General features: G+C 35.7%; 3 protein-coding genes across 3 annotated transcripts; 1 reads left to right on the top strand and 2 right to left on the bottom strand.

The window, feature by feature from the left end:
• Window positions 1-1,867: 1,867 nt before the first annotated feature.
• Window positions 1,868-5,893, top strand: LOC140540768 (uncharacterized). The gene is made up of 6 exons (XM_072663194.1): window positions 1,868-1,910; window positions 2,014-2,364; window positions 3,696-4,031; window positions 4,202-4,318; window positions 4,414-4,472; window positions 5,873-5,893. The coding sequence occupies exons 1-6, from the start codon at window positions 1,868-1,870 to the stop codon at window positions 5,891-5,893; spliced, it is 927 nt and encodes a 308-aa protein (XP_072519295.1).
• A 2,402-nt stretch (window positions 5,894-8,295) lies between these two features.
• LOC140540767 (uncharacterized) lies at window positions 8,296-15,231 on the bottom strand. The gene is made up of 8 exons (XM_072663193.1): window positions 15,191-15,231; window positions 14,212-14,293; window positions 14,070-14,130; window positions 11,674-12,024; window positions 11,135-11,467; window positions 10,134-10,250; window positions 9,976-10,019; window positions 8,296-8,703 (listed from the first exon to the last, which is right to left on the bottom strand). Exons 1-8 carry the CDS (start codon window positions 15,229-15,231, stop codon window positions 8,551-8,553), a joined length of 1,182 nt encoding a protein of 393 aa, XP_072519294.1. The 3' UTR covers window positions 8,296-8,550.
• A 7,259-nt stretch (window positions 15,232-22,490) lies between these two features.
• LOC140541415 (uncharacterized) lies at window positions 22,491-23,915 on the bottom strand. Its single transcript, XM_072664030.1, has 4 exons — window positions 23,851-23,915; window positions 23,376-23,723; window positions 22,841-23,170; window positions 22,491-22,561 (listed from the first exon to the last, which is right to left on the bottom strand). Exons 1-4 carry the CDS (start codon window positions 23,894-23,896, stop codon window positions 22,491-22,493), a joined length of 795 nt encoding a protein of 264 aa, XP_072520131.1. The 5' UTR covers window positions 23,897-23,915.
• Between the last annotated feature and the right edge of the window lie 491 nt (window positions 23,916-24,406).

The raw sequence follows: 24,406 nt of genomic DNA, 5'->3' as shown, positions 1-24,406 counted from the left end.
CTGTTTGTAATGTTTAGTGGAGCCTGTACGATTTCTGCGAATGCATACAATAATGATTGTTTTTATGTCCTATGGTTGTTTTCATGACTTCGCTGTTGTAACGTTTTTGTCAGACACTGGCCACATGGGGGTACTCCAGCTACAACAAAGTGATTTTCAGACACAGACACAGTAGTCCACATGTATCATGTCATAATTCCTTCAAAACATGTAGTAATGACTGTAATACAAGCATGATCTAAACACAGTAACCACAGTAATCTTATGTACAACATTTACTGTAAAGGTAAAGAACGTTGACGTTAGACACGGTTGGTTTCATCACAGAATTTAAATTAGTTTACAAAAGTTTACAAATTGAAAGGTATTTTTTTTTGCCTCTAAGAGTTAAGAAAGTCCTACCAGAAAATATAAATATTTTCAACCATTTCTTCTACAGATATTCATTCTTTTTTCATATTCAGGAATTTCCTTATTATACATAATAATGTTGTTTATTGGGGGTTCTTAATTTAAGTTCTTTCTAGGAGTTGAATTTTTACAGCCGATTCCAACAAAATGTTCAGTGAAATTCTCATACTTGTTTCAATCTCCTCACAATCGCTAGGAAATAAATCTCAGCTGGTCCCCCGTGATCTCTCAAATGCAGAGGGGCGCAAATTCCAGGTATGCTCTAGTTATTATAAATATAATACATTTCTTTATTATACATAATAATGTTGTTTATTTAGGGTTTTGAATTTAAGTTCTTTCTAGGAGTTGAATTTTTACAGCCGATTCCACTTCCCGAGGTTCCTAGCCTAATGTTTTCTACAACTTTGCAGTGAAAAGTAACTCAGCTGAAATACTCAGTTGAGATTTGTATATTTACATACACTTTAAAAAATGGTTCCTCCATTCAACCTTTAAAAATACTTCTATTGGTAGCAAGCAATTAAACTGGGTTCACTTAACTCAAATAAAAACTTTGAATCAAATAATGGTTCACTTAAAGAATTTAAGTTGAATAAATCCTTGTAATCATATTTTACAGGTTTAACTACTTTTTACAATTTACCTAAATGTAGACTGTAAATTGTAAAAAAGTAAATTGTCACTTTCAAACCAAAAATCTTGTCTCTTCAAAAATGGCAACTTTACAGAAGGACGAAAAAATCCTCTCAATATTCAGTGGCAGTCAACGTGAAAAGATTTTGGAGAATTTCTATTGATCCTTTTATCATGAAATTTTAACGCAATGTAAAGAAAACCCTTAAGCCACCATTAAAGATCAATTAAAACAATCCATCAGGGTATGTACTGGATTAAGTTTGATGTGTTTTAGGTTAGTTGATTAAAAACTCAGCTCAGAGACTTAAAATGATCAAATACTCTTCAGAATATTTCTAGTTTACTAAATTTGGCACCTGATACATACATTTATGTATTGTTCATCAACTCATCTTCACGTATTTATATGTAATGAAGAACCACACATTTGTACACTCTATAATACAAACATAATTATAACTGATCCAACCTTTTATAAGTTAGCAATTTTTAAATTCCATATTTATAATAATGTTAAGGTAAAAATTAAGATAAAAAAACATAATTTCTGCTTTTCTTTAAGTCATTTTCCAGTGGAGTATTTTCATTTGTGAATATGGTTTTGTGCTCTCACCACCGCCAGTGATAAACAAAATGGTGTAAAAGGAAGCCAGGGGGGCAGAGTAAGTTACATAACAAGTGAATGGAAAAGTGAATCTTGACGGGTGTCAGCCAATGAGGTGAACGTGTTGTGAGCCCATCACTCAAAAGCATCAGGTTTGTCAATCATTTCCTTTCCAACTTGTTGCTAAGAGCATCTGTCGCTTCAGTGATGGGGATGGCTTCAGCCTGGATTCTCATTTTCTCTGTGTATAACATATGTAAGTATCATAAGTACTTCACAAAGGAATATCTTCATATATACCCATTTTCACTAATAACTACACATGATTGTGCATCTTCTTAAATAGTACTATTTTTAAGACCCTGCAGGAGCTGTGGATATTTATCAGAAACAGTCATTTGTCTCAGCTAAGTCTGGGGAGGCCGTTACTCTTCACTGCACGTTGGCTGACTGGCTGAGGAATGAAGATGTGTTCTGGTACAAACAGCCACTCGGACAAATGCCCCAGGAGGTGGGGATCAAGGGGAATATTATGGATGCGATCATTTCTCCACGTTTCCAAAACTCAAGTGTTAAACTGGAGAGAACTGGGAACAGCATTAGTCTGACTATACGAAACCCCACCAAAGATGATGAAGGGATTTACTACTGTGGAATATCTGTAATGAAAATGATCACATTTTCCAATGGAACATTCTTAGCTGTTACAGGTAAATGTATACTGCATCTATCCATTTCAGTCAAGATACAAATATACTGATTAATACCAACAGCAGTACAGATATTTAATAATAATTAGAAATTAGAAATTACCTCACTGTGGTAATTTATTATGGTAAATGTTTTGTGTAATGTTGCTCAAATTACACACTTTTGAATGTGTTATTCATATGTAATAAGCTTTGTTGTTATGGTTTGCATTCTATTGTGTAAACCACTAATGATTGCATTGTAAAGTGTATTAATATGGACTAAACATGTTGTTCAGAAGTTTATGATTGACAAGGTAAGTGACCAAATATGATTGTATTATTGAGCTTCACAGAACAAAGAATAAGACTTTATTTAAACCTAAGTGTTACCACTCTATATGTTCTAAAATTACAAATATGTTGGGGGTTTATTATGTATATATACTATTTTTAATTTAACAGCACATTCTTTGTTTTAGTGTATTAGACCATATTTGAGGTTGATGTAAAAGTCAATAATACATGCTTTATTGCTTTGCTTTGTTTGAGATTTTAGCTTTAGCGCTACCAAGAATGTAACACATGAAATTTCAAGAGTTTGACAGGTTTGCCCTATGTAGTGGAAACATTGATTTAGACAACCTGTTGTTTCATAAATGTGGTTTTTTTTTATTGTTTTTCAGCTTTTTTAAGACAATATTGCTTATGTTTTGGTGTAGTTGTTTGTGGAAATGGGCTACAATTTATATTTGATCATAGATTTGTTGGCCTCTTATTTGTAGATTGTCAGTTATGCTGTTCTAACAGTATTACGGTTTCTTTTATCAGCAAAATTGCATATCTTAAAGTACATATCAAATTACTATTATTGTAATTTGATATGTACTTTAATCTAGGGAAGTTATTCACCATTTGATGATACCAAATATATCTTCAGTGTTTTTAGAAAAAATGACTAATTAATGTACATAATTAAGAATACATTAACAAATGGTTTGCTGTGTATATATCTTTTCTAATGCTATTTTTAGAGATATGTTATGTAACAGAACTGCAAGTTATGTCCAACTATTTTTGGGGGGGGCTTTACATTTGCATGACATTAATGGCATTTGGCTGACACTCTTATCTACAGTGACTTACAGTGCCAGGTAGGAAAATGTAGAATTAGGAGCTTTGGCCAAGGACTCTAATTTGTTTGGTTTGCTAGACCAGCAGCACTGAATAGAATTAAGCATTTAGTTTAATCAAAATCACCTGCTTTGTCCATTATGAGCTTTATGCATAGACTGTATTACCTGAGAAGGTTCACAAATGCACATTGACCCACTATACTACTTTTCATCCAGATCATTCACAGTTGACCATCTCAGTGCACCAAACTCCAGTGTTGCAGTCAGCTTCTCCAGGAGATTCGCTGAGTCTGCAGTGCACGGTTCTCTCTGAGATCAGAACAGCAGAACTTCAAGTGCTCTGGTTCAGATCTGCTGCAGGACGATCCTTTCCTGAGATCATCTACACTCATCACAACAGCAGCCATCAGTGTGAGATAAGCTCCTCTAAACACAGCTGTATGTACAACATCTCCAAGAGCATCCTCACTGATGATGATGCTGGAACTTACTACTGTGCTGTGGTCAGCTGTGGGACGATACTATTTGGCAATGGGACGACTGTGGCAATGGGTTGGTAGTAATAGATACGAACATATAATACATGAGATATTCATTCTTATCTTAATTGTTCATTTCCCGATGACCAGAAATGAGTGGAAATTCCTCCATATTTCATTAACATGCTTATTTAGTTCAAAGGAGCTGCATTTTCTCCATTTGTATCATTCAATTTTTCACAGGAACACACTCCTCTCTACTTGTTGGCATGGGACTGGCACTGGGTTTGTGTGTTATCTGGAATATCACACTGTGCTGCTGTTGTGTGAGTTGGAGAAGTGGTTGTAAACACTGCAGAGGTGAGTCTACAGACATATCACAATTTATTACATGATTTCCCACAAATTGTTCAGTGAAATTCTGATACTTGTTTCAATTTCCTCACAATCGCTAGGAAATACATCTCAGCTGGTCCCCCATGATCTCTCAAATGCAGAGGGGCACAAATTCCAGGTATGCTCTAGTTATTATAACTATAATAAATGTATAGTCACTTCCTTCTGAGATCCTACAGAGAACATAGTGGTCATCTGAGTTACTGTAGTATTTTGGTGAGCTCTAACAAGTCTGGTCATTCTCTTTTGGTCATCCTCTCTCAGCAGCAAAGTGTTTATGTCTGCAGAACTGCAGAATTTCTTTATTTCAGCATTCTGGATCTAGAGGCAGTTTTAGGAATGGTCAATCCAGCTCTTCTGACACCAACAATCAAAAATGCAATATGTTGGAATATGTTTAGCCTGAAATGGTTAAATGTTTAGCCATAAATGGTTTCTTGCAGTTCTCCAGCTCACACAGTTTCTTAAGGTCAGAGTACATATATCAACAATGCTAAATGGTGACTATTAGACCTAAAGCATCCATGTAAAGAATTGATGCAATGTAAAATTCCCAGAAATCATTAAGCTTCATGTGAAGCTTAATTGGTTTTCATGATCTTTCATTCTTTATAATTGTGTAATAATAACCGTCCATGGCCAGTCTGGTCTCTTCATGTCATCTTTGTTGGAAAAATGCCTAGTAATTGTGTTTGTTTGCTGTGCTCGGGCCTTGAGTTGCCTAACTTTGATGAAAAGAAGATGACAAACATGGGAATCTTAACACTGGCCCACAAAGAAGATTCACTCTTTATTCTTATTTCATAAAAGGACCATGATGGCGCTCTGGAGCTGAATTATGCAGCTCTGAACTTCACTGAGAAGAACACTAAAAGAGGGAGGAAGATGAGAGGATGTCCTCAGAAGAGTGTGTACTCTGAAATGAGATTTAGCAGTCAGGCATGAATCCACACACATTAAGACCTGAAGCAGTGGAGATGATGATGGGATTGGCTGCTGAAACCAGATGCAGCAGTGAGTCAAGACACAAGCCATGCTCACATCTAAACCATCAGTGTATCAGTGTTGAACTGCAGTGCTGCAGTGAGAAGTTTCAGCTCCAGTCACATCATCAGAATTGATTATGTAGATTAAAAGGCTTTGAAGCAATGAGCACAAATATAGTTTCACAGCTTTTAATGTTTTTCTACCCTGTTTTTACTTTTTTTTATTTAATTTTATGCTTTGCTTTTATTTGGCAAATAATGTTCTATGATCTTTGAGCTTTTACAAACATGCAAATAAAATGGACACGATTAAACGCTGCAGTTCCTAATTCACCACTGTATTTACCTCAGTAATGCTCTCTCTCTCTCTCTCTCTCTCTCTCTCTCTCTCTCTCTCTCTCTCTCTCTCTCTCACTCACTCTCTCTCTCACTCTCTCTCTCTCTCTCTCTATGACTATGAAATTATACTTTTGAAATATGCCCTCCTTTAACATACCATGATTAAATGTGTTGTTTGTTTGTTTGTGTTTAGGTAATATGTAAGTGTATCTGAAAGCTTTGACGTGTCAGGTGATGCCTCTGTATGAGGGTGAAGTTCAGGCCGTGGTGGTTTTTGCAGCTCTGCCTCTTTATCCACTGCACCACTAAAGTGTGTTTCCGCTTTGACCACTCAGAAAAACAAGCCCATCTCTCACACGTCAGAGTTTCCACAGGATGCTCAGTCTCTTCTGCCTGTGGTGAGCCACAGGATCCCTTCTTTAGACCCAGTTTGCAAAAGCAGAAACATCTACAGGCACTGTACAAATCTGTAGCATATTAAATGTCTCCACAAAATAACAGCGGTTCACCCTGTCCTCTTATTTAACCTGCATGGCTATCCATACACTTCTGAAAGAAGACGTACCGAAAAGAACCTGGGCTCAAATTATGATTTCTTCATTAGTGAGTAGATAGTAAACATATGTATGAACATTTGGGGTGAATTTCTCACGATTAAAGAATGTGTATTAAAGGATTAGATATTAATAAATATTTCATTATATTTCAAATATTTCAGCATTTTCAGCTTTTCATATAAGGTGCCGTGGATTTTTGGTGTCTATTTAAACTGTAATATCCAAACACCACCAAAAAGCCTTCATTACCTGGATCAGATATGTTAGATTATGGTTGGAACTGAACAGGGTGGTTGATCACCAGGACCAGGATTAGACACACCTGCACTATACTAATAATATGTTGCTTTTCGGCCTGGACTCTACAAATTGGCTAAGTTGCAAATGTGGGACAGAGTCAAAAAATGACACTGTCGACAACTGTAGTACAATCCTGCATCATTACTACACAAACATCTCAATGATCATAGAACCAACAAAGCAACCCAGAAAGTCCAGTCGAGAGCAGCCCAACACACTCTCCTTGAGGAATCAGCATAGTTGATGTTCTCTCAGCTTCTCCAGAATCCAGAATGAGTCCTTAAAGATGAGGGTAGCCAGACTGACACGGGCTGACCACTCATGCTCTTTGGATGTCAGTGGAGAGACAGTCAGAGACCACCTACAATCATCTGTTCTTCATCCTTCTTGCCTGTTGCTTCAGTCTGTGAGCAGAACTTTGAGTTATCTCTCATTCAGGTAAAACACAGTCCTTCTGAAACGGTTGCTGTAGAAGATCAATCCTGTTTTGTAGAACACCAAAACACCTGCCAATAGGCAAAGCCTCCACTATTGACTTCATATCCATGCAGCCCTGTCTTCTTCAGCCCTGCAGCCCCTTCCAGCTGGTGCTGAGCATCAAACCTGAAACATATGATTTTGCTCTGGAAAAGGCAGTGGCTGCTCTAGAGAAAGGAAGTCCCTCTAGTGCACGCTCAGAGTCAACCACAGCTGTAATGCAGCACCAGCAGATGTGTCCGCACCTCCCAGGGGCCCTCACCTTTCTGTCTGGGTAAACTCTAGTGAGGTTACTCAAGAAAGAAACTGCCAACATGCAAATGAGGGGCAGCACCAGAGGCTGACATAACTACCAATAGGGCTAAATACTAGTGTGTGTGTGCATGTGAGTGTGTGTTCAAATTCAGAATAACTAATTGAAATGATGACAGCCTCTATAATAATAATAATTCAAATAATAATAATTCACCAGAACAGAAGAGTATAAACACACACACACACACAATTACTGATAAACTGTTCTGATAAAATGTTGGTCTGTCTGCAGTGTCTTACTGAGTATGAAGATTATCACAGTGCACAATAGTTATGTAAACCATATAAAATACATACAAAATATATAATGTATAAGTCTTTTTCTACCCCCTATTTTTATTGATATGAACTATGTAGTATGTAAAGGATGATGTACTGGCCAGTGTTGCTACAAACATTACAAAGTGGACTCACAAACAGGATCAAAGGGTTAAATCACAGTGGACACATCAGCCCAGATAATATTTTAATGGATTAATTTATTGAAGTTAAAATATTTGTTATATGGTAAACCTTATCATTTATGTAAACAAACCAAATAGCACATACATCACAGTAAATTTTATCATGGGGAAAATTCAATTCCATATATAAATATCATATAATTTAATATCAAACAAGTTAATTTAATATATATATATATATATATATATATATATATATATATATATATATATATATATATATTGTTTCCACGGTTATATATTTATATATATATTATATAAATGTATAAACATAAACAAATTTATTTTTTGCTGTTCAAAAGTTTGGAATCAATATTATGCAATACATATATAATAATGTATGAATTATTATAGAATTTATCAAATAAAATATAAAAAATATTTTAATGATGTATAAAAGTAGTCTGATGTGCTAATAGTGCATAACCTTATATGATATGATTCATACCCATTGATCTTTTTAAAAAATTGTAATTTAAAACTGTATGTATTAGCTACATTTTTTGTTTAAAATAAATTAAGTGATTCATATGGCAGTTGAGTCCAAATGAGTTCAAATCTTCTGATGTTGAGAGCAGTAAAAGTCTAAGTAAGACCTGGTACTTTACAGGACAAAAACTAGCACAAAACAATGAAACTGCCAGATTGTAAAACATGAAACAAAGAGTTAAAGACTGTCAAACTAAACTCTGCAGTGCTGAACACACCACTAAACACACTGCCTGAACATTTCATTTATTTTACAGAAAGAAAAGAAGCTAGCGCTTTGGCCGAGGACCAGTAGCAGTGGAGGTTCTCACTTGAGAGTACACCAGTTCTTCAGGCTCTTTTCTCCTCCTTCTGTCTTCACGTTTAGGTTTCTTCTCTTTGAACTGAACTGCAGCGTAATTCAGACTCTCAGCATTGCCGCCCTGTTGAAACACATTAAAAGTTCTTGTGGTTTCTATTTTAACTCAACTCACAGAATGTCTTTTATGGGTCACTTACAATAGCTTCATGCTAATTTATAAATCCTGTTATCATTACTGAAGAACTGGTGTTCTCTTAAAATTGTGTAAATTGTTCAAAATGTGTGTTGTAGCCCTCACCAAGAAGCTCTGGCCGAAAATATCTAGATTCAGGGCTTTGTAAGAACAATCTGGGCTTAAGTTCAAGAAGCTTGATTGTTTTAACCATATCCATATCTTTGCTGGCATGAAAAACCTTGAATCTCCAATCAGGCAACTTAAGAGTAGGAGGAAAACAACATCTAGATTCATCTAATGGAAAACAGTGAACTTTTGAGTTTGAGTGACAGTGACAATATACATGCAAAAAATAATGTTCCTCCAGGACCTTGGTGCAACATCACACAACTTCTAAGCCCTGAAGTCCTCGTTTAATTCAGAACATATGCAAAACTCATGTTCATACTTGGTAATGATAAGCTATATTTTTTGTAGAGTGTAGGGTGGTTTCTCTTAATTAGAATTTGTATGATTCATATTAACATTCTGTATATTACAAAAATCCATCAGACCAGAACCTTTTGATTTCAAAAAGGCACCTGCAGTTGTGGGGCAATTTATGGACACTTTTCAGTCCATTATTTCAGGAAAGCTAGCATTTTCCAGTCTTGGTTCATTTTTATAATACGTTTTTACAACAATTATTACAGTAATTATAATAATTACTTCCAACAATGTAATTTGCTTGGTTACTCACTATTTTTGTCTCTCAAACAAATTCCACCCATTATCAGCTAAAGTCGGTTGAATGTTTGCATTACACAACCTATTTGTCTCACAATAATTACTGTATACATCTTGTCTAGTTGTCTGGAAGATAAGAAAGGTATATTTATGTACATGTTTTAAAAACACACTTTTTAATGCATTCTTTAAACAGAATATTTTTTTGAGGATTTCAGAGCTATAATAATAAATGAATAATAAATATTTTTGGCTGTAAGGGGTTTTTTGATCAATCATTAGCATGTCTGAAGGGGATAATAACTGATTGGGTTTGTTATTAAAAACTGGGCCTTTTTGTGAGTTATGAGTGAAGAATTACATCAGTATCTACTGTATATGAAGGGCTGTGGGTACTAAGTAGCTTGGTAAATGTCAATATTATCAATATTGTTTACATTTGAATCAAACAAACATGAATAAAGATTATGAAAAGAGATGTAAACAGATTACCTGGTTGGAAGCGTTCTCTATCACTGCACCCTGCCGAAGTTTCTCTGTAGAGAGGAAAGAAGATAAAAGCCATGACAGAATTTTACCTCAGTTGCAATTAGTCTGTATACAGTGAACAGTAAATCCACTGTAGTTATTATATTATTAACTATACATACCAGTATGCTGTCCAGATCTCCTTATCTTAACAATAACAACGGCCTGAGCACAGATTACAACCACACACACCACTGAAAACACCATGAGGGCCATCAGTACAGGACTGTCTGGCAGATCTGTAAGAAAACAATGATCACAATATCAGACAGTATCAATTTAAAATGCTTTAAAATGTCGCATCAGAAGTTTATTAATCGCTACTACATCACTAATCACATGTGTGCAAAGAAAAAGATAAAATGATCATTAAAATCTCATATTTAGTTTTATTCATGCATTAAGATGAAAGGATGGTAAATAAGTTGTTTTTGCTTAATTCCATTTAAGAAATGTTACATTATCTTTGGTTCATGTGTTCTCTGAAATGTGAAATATTTTAGCTCTTCATTTTTATTAAAAACATTTTTATGAATGAAAGTATGAAAATATGTAATATGTAATCAAAATAAATAAAAAGTACAACCTTTTAACTTAAAAATAATAAGAACACATCAACTGTATTTTCAGTTTTTAAGTAGTTAAAATGTGGCATTAGAATTATATTAAAACCAAAAACATTATTATTTATATATATATATATTTTAGTTATATATTAGTTTTATAATATAGTTTTTCATTTATTGACAGAATTTGAGTCTAATACAAACTGTTATTTTTACTTTGACTTCCATTGAAAGTAAGACATTTTTTTCCTTTCCTGTACATTTGCTTTGGAGATAAGAGGTTCTTATGTAAAAGCAACATTAAACAATATATTTTTTTTCTCTCTCTCTTGCATGTCTGGCCAGCAGAATTATGAAGCTGGTGAAACCTTGCTAGGATTTTAAGTCACAGTCACTGCTCAGAATTGACGGAATTCAGACAATAGCTTTCTAGGAATGTCCTCACTAATATCAAACATTACTGATACCTGTTTTACCTAGTTTTATAGAACACACAAGTGTATGTGTTGATGTGTGTGTGTGTGTGTGTGTGTGTTCATTTAGAAGTACAATCTTACTCTGGCACACTGTTGTTCCATTGCCAATGATGATCTTCCCACAGGTGCTCACAGCGCAGTAGTAAGTTCCAGCATCACTGTCGTTGAGGATGTTCTTGGAGAAGTTGTACACACAGCTGTGTGGAGAGGAGCTGGTCTCACACTGACAGCTGCTGCTGTTGTGATCAGTGTAGATGATTTCAGGAAGGGATCGTCCTGCAGCAGATCTGAACCAGAGCACCCTGAGATCTTCTGAATGGATCTCAGAGAGGACTGTGCACTGCAGAGTCACCGACTCTCCTGAAGAAACTGATTCCAGTACTGGAGTTTGATCCACTGAGATGTTTGAATGACCTGGTCAAAAAAACATGGACAGTGTAAAATCTTCATCCTGCTAATATAGGTGGAACTGTTAACCATGCTGTAAAGTGTAGTGTGATCATTAATAGCTGTTCACACAAACATATTTACCCTGATATTGATATAACTTTTAAAAGATGTTTCCACAGTTATCAGAACATTGAAACAAAAACAGAACAGAACAGAAACAGTATAATTACCTGACACCGCTAAGAAAGTCCCATTAGAAAACTTCACAATGCTCTGCTCAGCCTCTCCACAGAAGTACATTCCCTCGTCTTCTTTACTCACATTTCCAATAATGAGAGAAACGCCGCTCGCAGTCTGCTGAAGCTGAAATCCTGATTTTGAGTCCCTGAATGGATTCTGAAGTGCATGTGTCTTATTACTGAGCTTGTATCCCACTTCCAGCGGCATGTGCTCCAGTCTTTGCTTGAACCAAAACATAACTTTGGACTTCTGGTCTGTAATTGTGCAGCTGATAGTAACCGATTCCCCAGCTTTAACTGAGACGACCAATGGCTCTGGATTTCCTACAGCTTGAGCAGAACCTGTGAAAGTTCAGTAAAATTAAAAAATGAATCATGAAATTTCAAACAAGAATAATTCATTATAATTGAAAGATACATTTCTTACTACTTACTACTAACTTACATATTTTGCAGAGAAAGAGGATTATAATCCCAGCTCGAGCCATCATCAAAATAAATAAACAGCTATACCTTCAAGGAAAATATTTAAAAGGAAGCGACTGAACTGAATTAGACTGGTTGAGTCTTAACATGGAACAAAAGTCATTGGCTGACAAAAGTCACAAGGTTCTTTCTTTCCGCTTCTTTTATAGTTCTGGGTGGTCACCAGAAGCTCCCTTGGTTTCTTAAACAGCACTTTTTTATCAGCATATAGTTTTAGTTCCCAAAAAACTGAGCCACAATCCAACCTGTTCTGTTATGGTCAAAGTTTCTGTAGTAAACTCTCTAAACTCTCAGCCAAACACAAAATAGTAACAAGTGAACTAACATGGTTGTAGAGGTTACTTACAATAATAATTTTGATTATGGTCATTCTCACAGACCTGTATGGTCTCTAAATAACTAAATAAACAATGATCTGAGATTCTGTGTGAGGTTCTGTGTAATTTAAAGATTGAAGCAGCCAAAACTGCTGTAAATCAATGGGCATGAGAACACTGATCCACACTGGTAGTGATTGGCGTAGATAGTAACAGCAGCAGAAAGTAACTCTGCTGCAGCTTCATCTGCGCCGTCTGATTTAGCCATTTAATAAAACATCTTGAAATTTGGTTAATGCCAATGTTACACCTATGCAAAATTAATATGATGCATTAAATGTCTCACAATTCAGTGAAATATAAAATTAAATTTATATAGATAGCATTGTCCTTTAAACTCTCTGTTGTCGCCTTTTTTATATCCTTTGTGTAAAAAATTGACTGGCATAGATTAGAACTGGGAACCCCCAAGTAGAATGTCATTAAGGGTCTGGAAAATTTCAGAAATGGCCCTATAAACATGTTACAAGACTGTGATGCATTATATCATATCTATTTTAAATATCACATCAACCACAGTCCTGCCTATGATATGCCTATAGGTCTGTATCCAAGTGTGTAGAGTCCTTTAGCTCACCATACAGCTGGAAGATAACCCAGATATAACTATAAGAATATAATAAGATCAAAACATATATAAAATAAAGATTTAAAAATTCCTGGTGTTATATTATGTATAGAAGTTATGATTGTCTAAATTAGTATAATAATTAGTAAGATTTATTCATTAATAGAGTACATTTTAAAAGGACTACTAAGTTTAGTGTCGAGTTATCATATTTTAATTGCCAGTCAGAGATGAATAATTCAGAATCGCTTTCTGTTATTAGCAATTTATTACCATATTGGGTTATTGCAAATGTGATACAGTAAAATGCACCAGCTTGATGAATTAGGGTGTAGTGCAAAACAAGTCCACATATTACATTACTGAACAAGCATTTGGAAAGAAATTCAGATCAACAACTTTGATGATCAAAATAAGAGCTTTTATTTAGGGGTAACAATAAGAGGGAAGTGAAATGAGAAATATATTCCTGTACAATTCACATGAAAAGAATTTTAACAAAATAATATTGCCCAATGTAACCAATATATAGATAAATATGACTCTACACTCTTAAAATAAGGCCTCTTAGTAAAGACAGTGGCTCTATTTAATACTTTAACTGGTTAAGGAACCTTTTGTAAATGGTTTCTTATGGAATCTTTAAGCTTTAGAAGATTCAGAGTGTATTCTGTATTTGGGTTCAGTTTCACAATATTGTCATTTTCCAATGAAGTCTCAGTTCTCCGAGGTGTTGACATGTGATCACACCCTTAGTTTAACCACTGAAAGGTTATTTCTGTCAAAGCAGATAAAAAAGAGAAGAACATTTATATATATCTTCCATCAGGGCGCACAATCAGGCACCATCAGTCTGACCACGTCTATGTTTATCCAGCTAAAGACTTTAGTGACCACACACTCTAAAGCTGTATCCTCACATCACACTTTGAAGTATTCCAGTTCAGAGTACAAACTGTTTCCACTCTTCATTCTCAGCTGTTTGGCAGCGTAGATCAGCTCCACAGTAGTGCTGTCCTGTGGGAATGAGCAGAAAGGTTTACAAGGTAAAGGTTTGAGCAGTGGTTTCCACTGCTGAGGTCCTGGTAAGCTACTCACATCTTGAATCTTAGCTAAGGTCATTGGTGAGCTTTCAGTATCGCTGCTCCCTCGACTATCTATTACTCCTACACAATACTGACTGAGAGTCACACAGAGAAAACAGATGACTCAGGGAATTGTCTCTTTATGACAGACCAGCAGCATCTTCTTGATGTTTGCCAAGTCTAACATGGTGCCAAAGAGGAGTCTGTCTATGCTGCATGAAGAAATGGTATTGCAGAAAGTGCTGATTCTGACATTTCCATCACCATCATGCTCATTTATTGCGTATGATGAGAAGGTCAAGGTTAGGGTCAAGCATTTCAGATGTGAAGACCGATCATAAAGGCCAGCCACAAAGTTCTAAAAGACAGTCACTGTCACCGAAATGTGATACAACCACTGGTCTGGTCCAGTTTGGGATAGGTGCCAATGACCAGAGCCTGGCTGAATGCTATCCTGGGCCATTTACTACTATGAGGCCAGTTTTTAGTTTCATGACTACTTATTAGATGCCTATATCTAATAAGTAGTCATATATCTAGTAAACTCCCCATGTACTGTAGTGACCTTCATCTCTACAATACTTCAGCATGTGTTAAGGTTGCTGTTGGAAAATAGAAAGGAGCTGGCAGTTGACTAGTTTGGGACTAGTTTGGGTTTCAGACATTAGAATAATGCATTTTTGGGTGGTGTACACAATTACCCACATTATATTTTTCTTGTTTTATATTGTATTGCATGTTATTGCTAATAATGGATAATAATAATAATGAAAAATAAATAAATAAATAAATAAATAATGAAACTGCGTTTTTTTCTGCCCTCTGCAAACATAAGCATGAAAATACAGACCATATAAGCTACCATGACTCTATAATAGACTATAATAGATACTAAATCACTAATATATGCAATAATACTAGACGTCCTTTGATGCATGTACAGTAAGGTGTTGAAGGACGATGGTGTAGGCAGGGTTAGCTTTAGTTCTTACTAAGGCTCCTCCTCCACCACTATGTCACAATTACCAATCATGTCTCATGACCACTCTCTCTCTCTCTCTCTCTCTCTCTCTCTCTCTCTTAACCATGCAACACTGGGAAACCTTAAATCAAGTAAAGTAAAGATCCTTTAATCATCATTAGATTGGAACATAAAGGTTCAGGGACTTATCGAAACCTGAACATCTAGCATTTCTTCTAAAATCAAGGTAAATAATAGGGAGTTTATCACCTTCTGCTGCTGGAGCAGCTTCTACTCTTTTGGGGAGACTTGGATGATTGTTCGGATGAGCTCCATCACTCCAGAGAATGCAGATCCACTGCTCCGCAGCCCAGTGTTGGAGGGCTTTATACCCTGTGCTCCAGAGTCTCTCAGTCTGTTGGTAGGGATTTCACAAGCTGTGTGCCCAATTGAACACTTCTGTCAGCAATAGGTGCACTGTAAAGTAGCGTGAGTCATTAGAAGGAGGAACGTAAATGATCATTTAATTATAATAATTATAATAATTATGATCATGATTTCACTTTAAATATACCAGGAGTGTGTGTGTGTGTGTGTGTGCATGTGTGCGATGATTCTTGATTTGACGTGTCGGTGAATGTCACTGCCTGTGGTGGTGTTTTGGCCGTTGGTGGTTTTCGCAGCTCTGAGTCCTCCACGCCTTGATCTTTTAGCCTCTGCACCACTAAAGGCCTCTCTGACCACCCTGATTGGGCTTCTGAGAAAAACAACCCACCTCTAACACGTCAAAGTTTCCACAGGATGCTCAGCTATTTCTGTCTGTCAGAACTCACATCAGTTTTTTTCAGACAAGGCATGTGAACATACACTGTACTGTAAAAGTACTGTATAGAGTTTCAGTGCTGTCTAATAAAGAGGTACAAAAGCACAGTGCTGATGGATTTTGGTTTAGTTTCTATATATGTTTTATATCTAATCAGAATTTGGGTATTTATAGTCTATATTAACTATATTTAAATGAATAGTAAATATGAATGTGCTTGTTCCTCGACCCTGCCAGTGATATTTCTATTATATTAATAAACATTAAGAATTAGCAACCTTCATTTGTTTGTCTTAACTTATTAACTCCACCTTACACTTTAAACCCAGCTATAAGATACACTCTATGTCCAAATGTTTGTGGACATCCTATCTACTGAGATACTTTAAGTTGCACACAGACACAGCTAGTCTAGTCTCTGTAGACAAGTGTTGCCAATAGAATAGAACTATCTGGAGCAGATAAGCATTATCCTATTTGCACCATGCCTAATACAAGACATGGGCTTATAGAGAGGTATAAAGCCCTTCAGTATTGAGCTGTGGAGCAGTGTAACTGTGTTCTTTGGAATGATGATGGCAATCCATCCAATAATTTTGGGATGAGTTGGGGAGTTGGGAGTTGATGAGGTGTGGTGGTGATCATCCAACATCCTGACCTCGCTAACAGTCTTGTCGCTGAATGCAATCAAATCCTCGCCTCCAAAATCTAGTAGAGACAGTTACTCCAACAGAAGCAGGAGAAACTCTTTTTAATGCCCCTGATTTCAGATGAAACAATGAATGAGCAGGTGTCCCAATACTTTTGTCCATATTGTGTATGTATAAATGCATTTGATGATACATTTCTTTGTGTTTATTTGTTTTTATTCCAATAATATTTCTGTACTAAATGTGTCGTGGTTCATTGTGGTTGGTGTCTGTGTACAGATGCTGTTTGCATCACTATCTTTAGCTTTGTTTTCGTAGCAGTTTAAGAGTCTTAGGTTTTTAAGATGGTGTGTAAGATTTCAGCGCCGAGGGTGGTAAGTTGTGAGATTTCACAGTCCGCAGTTAAAAACCACAGTGACTGTTCAAGACTACTGATATGCTGAGTTCCTTTTACAGACTGTGTTTCTGTGGCAGGTTAGAGAGAGGTTAATGTGAGACGCTGCTGCACTGATAATGCAAGTGAATGGAATATAGGATAAACAGTGCTGTGCAACAGTCTTAGGTCTTCTGCTAAATGTATGTATATTTAAAGCTGTCAATGCTATCAGTGCTTTATTTATTCAGAGCAAAGCACACACACACACACACACACACACACACACACACACACACACACACATATATATATATATATATATATATATATATATATATATATTAATATTATTATTATTATTATTATTATTATTATTATTATTATTATTAGGATAAATATATAATAAAAGTTGGAGTGCACTGGAGTGCACACAAAATAGGACCTCCAGTTCAGAAGATACACTATATGTCCCTAAAGTATCCAGACACCCCTAATAATTTATCTGCTTTAAGCTGCACCCGTTGCTGACACAGAGACACAACGCCCCCCAGCATTGGGCTGTGGAGTAACGGAAGTGAGTGAGCTCCACCCAGTACTTTAGGAATGATTTGGAGTAGTGTTTGTAATGAACAAACTTCAGTACTTGACCTCACTAATGTATTTGGACGAGTGGACGATCAATAAATGCATTGTTATTTACTGAAATTACCAATGCTGTATTTTTTTATATTAATATTAAATATTAAACTGTAGTGCCAAAATACACAATACACTTATTGTCCAGATTAATAAAGTCATTTTACATTTAACAAGACCAAGTTCCTTCTGAAATGACTAGCTACCCCTTTCCTACAGCAACGAAGCTGGGGGGCTTTATAGCCCTCTAGCTAAGGCCTGGCATTGGTCATGATGACCTGACTTTCTGAAGGGACACTCATGTGCAGCTGCTCCAGACCATCCCGTTCTATGGTCAGTGCTTTTCTATGGAGATTATATAAACTATGTGTGTGGTTGAAGGCCTGTTGTCAGCAGTAGGTGCACCCTGAAGTAGCAGAAATCACTACATAGAAGGGGTGGTACTAGTGGATTAGGGGAGGAGCATGTGGGCAGCAGCTGTTCCTCCTGTCTCCAGTGTGATGAGAAGAAGTGCAGTTGTGTGAGTGTGCACAACTAATTGTGTGAAAATAGCTTTATATTTGTCTATTTAGAGCTGTGATACTTTAGTGTGTAGGTGGGAGGGGGGGGGGGGGTAGCTGAAGTACATTTTAAATAACTGGGTCCAGTGTGATCAGTCTCTTATTAAGTATTGCATCATTTGCAGACTGACCTCTCCAAGCCCTTGTAGTAGAAGAGAGAGGACACTTAAGGTCAATCCTGCTGTATGTTTCTCAATGTGTCCAGATCAGATCTGTGAACCTGAACATCATCCCTGAGGAGAGAACGAGAAATTCCAAACAGGATTGGGAAAGTTCATCACCTGCTCTTACAGCTATATAAGACTAGAAGAGGTACGACACAGGTCTGAGAACAGCTGATCAGATCTGGACTTACTGGCTGCTTGTTTGCTTCAGATCAGTTGATTAAATCTTGCTGTGCGTGTCCCTTTCATTCCCCATTTCCTCTCTTTTCCTAAAGTAAGAAAGCAGCAGCAAGTTCCAGACACTGTTCCTCCAGAAATGTGAAGATGTGCCGAAGTGTGTGGAAGAGATGCCCCCTTGTGGTGGAGTGCAGCTATTATTCTTCTATTATTGCTCATCGAAGATGACCTTGGGTGACCTTAGTTGCTTTGCGGTTAGAGGGGGAACATAATCTCTTATGCAAAAGTTTGGACACCCATTTTGACCCCAATTTGTTTATTTAGATTTAGATTTTTTGTGCAAATAAGATCACATCCTGTAGTGAAAAACTTCTCCTCACATTCTAAAGCATAATTACTTTAATCAGATTTATTTAACATATTATAAAAAGCATTAAATGTGGTCTGTTCAAAAGTAATAGTAAATTTAATGTGTTTTTCTTATTTTTGACAGTAGAAATCACAGAAACAGTGCATAGAAAATGAGCATAAATAATATGCAGAATTGTTTCCTGTACAGGGTATATTCACTTATTGTCAAATTGCATAATATGCTCAAAATGTGTTATTTTATTAAGAGTGTCCAAACTGCAATAACCATTTTCTGCTGTGGGAAGTGAATCACATGGTTTTCAGCACCACTGAGAGCAACACAATTCAGTTTCAGGACCATGGAGAGAGACAAACACAAACAAATCCTAATATTCTGCTAAGCTGAACAGGTAAAGTGGCTGGAACATTGGGATTCATGTACATATTATTACCAATAAAGTCAATAAAGTATGACTATCTATCTAAACTTAAAGTCACTTTCACTATGTTGTCTTACGTGATGCTGCGATAGCCACACCCATTGATAATAATATTAAACACTGCTCCACTCTCCCTAAATGGTTGATAGTTACAGCCGTTTAGGTGGATTTTACACTCTACACTGTTTATTATACTCACCATGTCATTGTTAGTTTCCTTGCTTAATCAATTTGCAAATCTAAAAGGGGTTTTAATTTGCTTAGGGGTTTGAAGTATTGTGAAATTTCTTTACCTTACATTGTATTACTCTATGAATCTACTTAAATTGCAGAACATCTAAAATAGCATTGTTTATGTAAATATTGTTAATGACAATCTCTCATAAATTGCTATGCTTTGCTTTGTTGCTATTGCTGTAAATTCAGACCACCAACTGATATAGGCCCTATGACTTTTGTACAAACCCAAGTTTCAGAATGAATACAATAACTGTGTTATTACAGACAGTAGTCTGTTTGTGGTTTCTGTTCCAAGATGCCTAGACTTTGCAAAGCACTATAATAGTGGCTGGAACAATAGTCCCCCCCAGTGGTGCTCCTTTTATCTACTCAGGCCAAACCACACTGGTCAGCAAATTGCTATACAGCCCACACCTATTTTTAACAGCTCTGACACAGCACTAAAATGATATAGCAAAGTTGTATATTAACAGTTTAGATGTACCTATGCTTTTACAGAGCAGATTGGAGTTGATTACAAGCATATGACATCTTTTAGATAGATGATATTGTGGCAGTAGGAAATTAAATTCCACTCAGTTTGCTGGTGTGATGCTGAATTTTAAAGCTTTCCAACCCATTCTATATTTTACCATCTTGTGCTTTATTATCATGTGTTTTACTAAGAAAAATAAATTAATGTTGCATAAACAACATAATAGTAATATTACAATATATAATAATACTATTACATAATAATAATAATAATAATAATAATAATAATAATAATAATAATAATAATAATAATAATAATATTATTATTATTATTATTATTATTATTATTATTATTATTATTATTATATAAATGGATATAAGTCTATGAAGATGTTAAAACAGCTGTTTTTAAGATTATAATATGGACCTCAGATGATGTATGTTACACTATACACACATATATGTATATAACTGAAATAATAAATATTTCTTTTTATATATAAATCTTTTCTATTTTCTTTTTAGAGTTTATTAAACTGTTAACAGCAGTTTTTCCCTTTAACTGGAACTGGAATGATTACAGGAAATAATACTTTAAATGTAGTAAAGATTTATTCTGCACAAAAGATAGATAGCTTCACAGACAGATGTATATATACAGAAATACACCTTGAGTCAGAAGTATCTCTGTTATTATTTTACTACACCATTAGGTACACCACTACACCATCCTTTCTTTTATGTGACTATGCTGTGATCAACAGAATAACAGAAATGATCCACAATACCACAATTATTGACTTTTAACTAACTCACATAAACATTTACAAACATTGTTGCCATCTTTTGTAAAAAACAATTTCAGCATTTAGATTAGTACAAACTTAAAAGATAAAAAAGACCCTGGGACTACAGGTTAGCAACAGCAAACATTCAATCAAATATACAAAAAGTACATATGTACATATGTTATGACGCAAAGTATTTGGGACAGATACAGCATAGAATTAAGATTTTCTTTCTTTGCTTTTCATTTCTGCAGATATCAGGTCTCTTATGAAGTCTCAGTTCTACAGTTTGAATAATGAGCACAGCTCCAGCTTCCATTAAAAATGCCCAGTATCACACTCATTTGTGTCTGTTCTCAAATTCTAAAGGTCAATTTGATAATCACAGTCAGAAATTTCATAAAACACACAATATAAAGCACCAGTGTCTATCATCATTAACCTGGAGCTCATCTGCAGCACAGAAGGTAAGCATATAAAAAATGCTCTAAATCTTCACTTTCAGCGCTTTGAGCGATGATCATTAGCATGAGAGGTTCTCACTTGGGAGTACACGAGTTCTTCAGGCTGTTCTTTCTTTCTTTCTCTCCCGGTTTTCTTGTCAATAAAGCGAATGGGAGCGTAATTCAGATTGTCAGCATTATGATCCTGTGGGATAGAAGAGATCCTGATTTACCAAAATATGTAATATTGTAAATGATCACATAACTAAACTGCAAAGACATGGGTTCAAATCCTAGAACTAGCTGGGTAATCTTGTCCGTGCCCTTAGGACTTACTATGTAATATTGTATCCAAACATGCTGTGTGTTAAAATGGAGCAAATATCAGCACAGATTTTTTTTGTTAATTTATTATTATTATTATTATTATTATTATTATTATTATTATTATTATTATTATTATTATTATTATCCCAAATCAATCTTAATAAATTTCTAGAAGATTGGTTACCGAATAAACCATTGCACTGAAGACAGAAACGGTCTGTTTTTGAAGATCCTAACCAAAACCAGAAAAGAAATACCTCGTTTGGAGTTTTCTCTTTCACATCATCTCGCTGAAGTTTCTCTGTGGATTAAAAGAAAATCCAGATTACTTTGAGGAACAAGTTACTGAGTTCACTGAGTTCGGTCACAATCCTAAAGTATTGCTATGGTCTCTTTCTAGATTTCATAAACAGATTATTCCAAAAACAATTTCAGCCTCATGGATCACGATGAACACTTACCGCCAGACTTTCTCATCTTATAAATTACAATGGCCTGAACACATATTACAACCAAACACACCCCTGAAAACACTCCAACGGACATCAGTAGAGGAACGTCAGGCTTTGCTGTAAGACAAGAATTATAATGCAAAAATTATATAGCAAAATCCAGATTTTTTTAAAAATAATTTGCTTCAGTTCAATGTAATATAAAAAAGTTAAACATTTTCTACATTTCTATATACTGACATTAGTTTAATTTAATTTACAATAAGTGTGTTGGTGTGAAATGGTTCATGGTAGAGAACCAAAGGACAACATTTTCTTAACATTCTCTGCATGTAATTTTCCAATCTACATGAATTTACTGTAGTTAAAACAAAATGTCTTACAGCAAAAAGAAATTGAAGCTCATGATGTTTGTGGACACCCATTCTGTTTAGATAACAGCCTGTTTCCAATTTGAATTCTTCAGCATCTCTTGCATCACAGTCCAGCAGTGTTTGACAACTGTTAGCAGTGAGTTAAGTGTCCTGATGATTGTATTTAAAACCAAATACAGCAAAATATTCTTCCAAATCAGTTTCGGTCATCAGGCAATAAATTTGCAATGAATTCATATGGCAAAATCCTATGATGTAGTATTAAGACATATTTAACTCTGGTTTCATTCACCACCCTGTGATCAATTCTGACTAGATACTGTTTCTTTAGAACAGAACATTGTCTATTATTTACCTATCACAAAACCATTCTAAAATCAGTGAAACCGATCTTTATAAAACTTACTCAAGCACACTGTTGTTCCATTGCCAATGATGATCTTCCCACAGGTGGTCACAGCGCAGTAGTAAGTTCCAGCATCACTGTCGTTGAGGATGTTCTTGGAGAAGTTGTACACACAGCTGTGTGGAGAGGAGCTGGTCTCACACTGACGGCTGCTGCTGTTGTGATCAGTGTAGATGATTTCAGGAAGGGATCGTCCTGCAGCAGATCTGAACCAGAGCACCCTGAGATCTTCTGAATGGATCTCAGAGAGGACTGTGCACTGCAGAGTCACCGACTCTCCTGAAGAAACTGATTCCAGTACTGGAGTTTGGAGCACTGAGATGTTTGAATCTGTAAATATGATATAAACAGTGGGAGATTTGGATTTCAGCAATATAGTGGGACTATCCAAGGGATACCAAGGTGTCCATCATGCATCTACTGCTGATAAATTGATTTCACATGATAAATTACCTGCATTAGTATCAGCATCAACAATAAATCTGAGACTGACATTAAATAATAGATTTTCAGTGTAATTCAGTAAAGTGATTACCTTTCACTGCTAGGAATGTACTGGTATAGAAGCTCAGTGTTTTGGCATCACCGCCTCCACAGAAGTACAGCCCCTCGTCTTTCTTACTAACATTTTCAATAGTGAGAGAAAAGCCACTCGCATCTTTGTTTGCTTTAAATCTTGACTGGTCAAACTGGGCTGAAATTACTGGCTCCTTATCTTTAAACCTTGACGCCACTTCCAGTGGTGAATTCTTCAGTCGTTGCTTGTGCCACATCACAATTTCTGCACTGGAGTGGTTTCCAGGTGGACAGTGGAGAGTAACGGCTTCACCAACCTTAGCTGAGAGAAACAGTGGTTCAGGGTTTCCCACAGCTTGAGCAGAACCTATAAAATAGTTCAGTCTCAGTCAAACAATAAAAATGTGGATAAAATATAAAAAGCAAAAGCATTGATAATTATAAAAGCTTTAATAAGATTTAATAAGACATAAGAAGAATTTTATGATACTTACATATTATTAAGATAAGTAAGACGACAACTGCAGTCCGAGTCATCATAGAAAAAGCAGTAGTTGTAACTCAAAGCACAATGTTGTAAAAGAAGCAACTGCCCAACACACCAAACTGTTTTAGGTTGGTGGAGTCTTATACTGAACCTCATTGGCTGGCAAAAACATCACATGGTTCTTTCAGTCATTTTCACTGCTAACATTGGTTGGTTTCTTCTGGGCTAATGTAAACTCTCTGTGGGTATTGATATCAGTTGTTTAAGTTCCTGGAAATGATTGTCTTAGTCTCATAGACCGTTGCCTCGGCAGGTCTCTAAATAACACAAAATGTTTACTGACAGGAAAATCAGTCTAGGTTTTCAGTAATTGAAGCTCCAGCACCTTGATGTTCTAGATGTTAATAAGCTGTTATTGTACTGTAAGTAAATATGCAACATTTCTTTTATTCTTATGTAGAAATCTAAATTTATTTGTGTGGCTAAAAGATTTTCACTAAACTATAAGTTACAATTTACATCACACTTTATATATACATCTCATTTGATTATTGACCATTTCT

The sequence above is a fragment of the Salminus brasiliensis genome, chromosome 19 (assembly GCF_030463535.1).
Source record: "Salminus brasiliensis chromosome 19, fSalBra1.hap2, whole genome shotgun sequence".
NCBI classification, from domain to species: domain Eukaryota; kingdom Metazoa; phylum Chordata; class Actinopteri; order Characiformes; family Bryconidae; genus Salminus; species Salminus brasiliensis.
This window is presented reverse-complemented; position numbering and strand designations above follow the sequence as displayed.

What these genes read in the sequence shown, in the direction of transcription:
- LOC140540768 (XM_072663194.1), top strand. Translation starts at nt 1,868, where the DNA reads ATGGCTTCAGCCTGGATTCTCATTTTCTCTGTGTATAACATAT. An exon ending in TTTCTCTGTGTATAACATAT is followed by an intron (nt 1,911 to 2,013) that starts GTAAGTATCATA and finishes ACTATTTTTAAG; the next exon opens with ACCCTGCAGGAGCTGTGGAT. An exon ending in AACATTCTTAGCTGTTACAG is followed by an intron (nt 2,365 to 3,695) that starts GTAAATGTATAC and finishes CTTTTCATCCAG; the next exon opens with ATCATTCACAGTTGACCATC.
- LOC140540767 (XM_072663193.1), bottom strand. Translation starts at nt 15,231, where the DNA reads ATGATTGGTAATTGTGACATAGTGGTGGAGGAGGAGCCTTA. An exon ending in CCTTAGCTAAGATTCAAGAT is followed by an intron (nt 14,131 to 14,211) that starts GTGAGTAGCTTA and finishes TCATTCCCACAG; the next exon opens with GACAGCACTACTGTGGAGCT. An exon ending in GACTTTCTTAGCGGTGTCAG is followed by an intron (nt 11,468 to 11,673) that starts GTAATTATACTG and finishes TTTTTTGACCAG; the next exon opens with GTCATTCAAACATCTCAGTG.
- LOC140541415 (XM_072664030.1), bottom strand. Translation starts at nt 23,896, where the DNA reads ATGATGACTCGGACTGCAGTTGTCGTCTTACTTATCTTAATAATAT. An exon ending in CTTACTTATCTTAATAATAT is followed by an intron (nt 23,724 to 23,850) that starts GTAAGTATCATA and finishes ACTATTTTATAG; the next exon opens with GTTCTGCTCAAGCTGTGGGA. An exon ending in TACATTCCTAGCAGTGAAAG is followed by an intron (nt 23,171 to 23,375) that starts GTAATCACTTTA and finishes TCATATTTACAG; the next exon opens with ATTCAAACATCTCAGTGCTC.